The sequence below is a fragment of the Eimeria mitis genome, genomic scaffold, assembly GCF_000499745.2.
Source record: "Eimeria mitis Houghton genomic scaffold, Emh_scaff156, whole genome shotgun sequence".
Classification (NCBI taxonomy): domain Eukaryota; phylum Apicomplexa; class Conoidasida; order Eucoccidiorida; family Eimeriidae; genus Eimeria; species Eimeria mitis.
Genome location: NW_013569777.1, coordinates 30,457 through 30,760, shown reverse-complemented (window position 1 = coordinate 30,760; position 304 = coordinate 30,457). Strand labels below are relative to the sequence as shown.

The following is a 304-nucleotide window of genomic DNA, read 5'->3' as shown; positions in this document are numbered from 1 at the left end:
TGCTGCTGCTGCTGCTGCTGCTGCTGCTGCTGCTGCTGCTGGTTTATGGGATCCTGATGATGCTTCTTCGTCAAGAACTGTACCTGCAGCAGCAGCAGTTGCTGCTGCTGCTGCTGCTGCTCCTGCTCCTGCTGCTGCTGTTATGCCTGTAACAGCAGCAGCAGCTGCACCACTTGCTGCAGCAGCAGCAGGAGCAGCAGCAGGAGTACCAGCAGCAGCAGCACCACCACTTGCTGCAGCAGCAGCAGCAGCAGCAGCAGCAGCAGGAAGATAACAAATTCGGAAATGTTTAAGAGGGCTTAGA

The 304-nt window shown here is 56.6% G+C and overlaps 1 protein-coding gene across 1 annotated transcript in view; it reads left to right on the top strand.

The window, feature by feature from the left end:
* EMH_0001020 (uncharacterized protein) overlaps positions 1-293 on the top strand; it is a gene marked incomplete at both ends in the record, with an annotated part of 1,409 nt that extends 1,116 nt beyond the window's left edge. Inside the window, one exon of the mRNA XM_013495411.1 lies at positions 156-293. Within this exon, the coding sequence (XP_013350865.1) occupies positions 156-293 (138 nt within the window). The remainder of the gene's footprint in view (positions 1-155) is intronic.
* Positions 294-304: the final 11 nt, after the last annotated feature.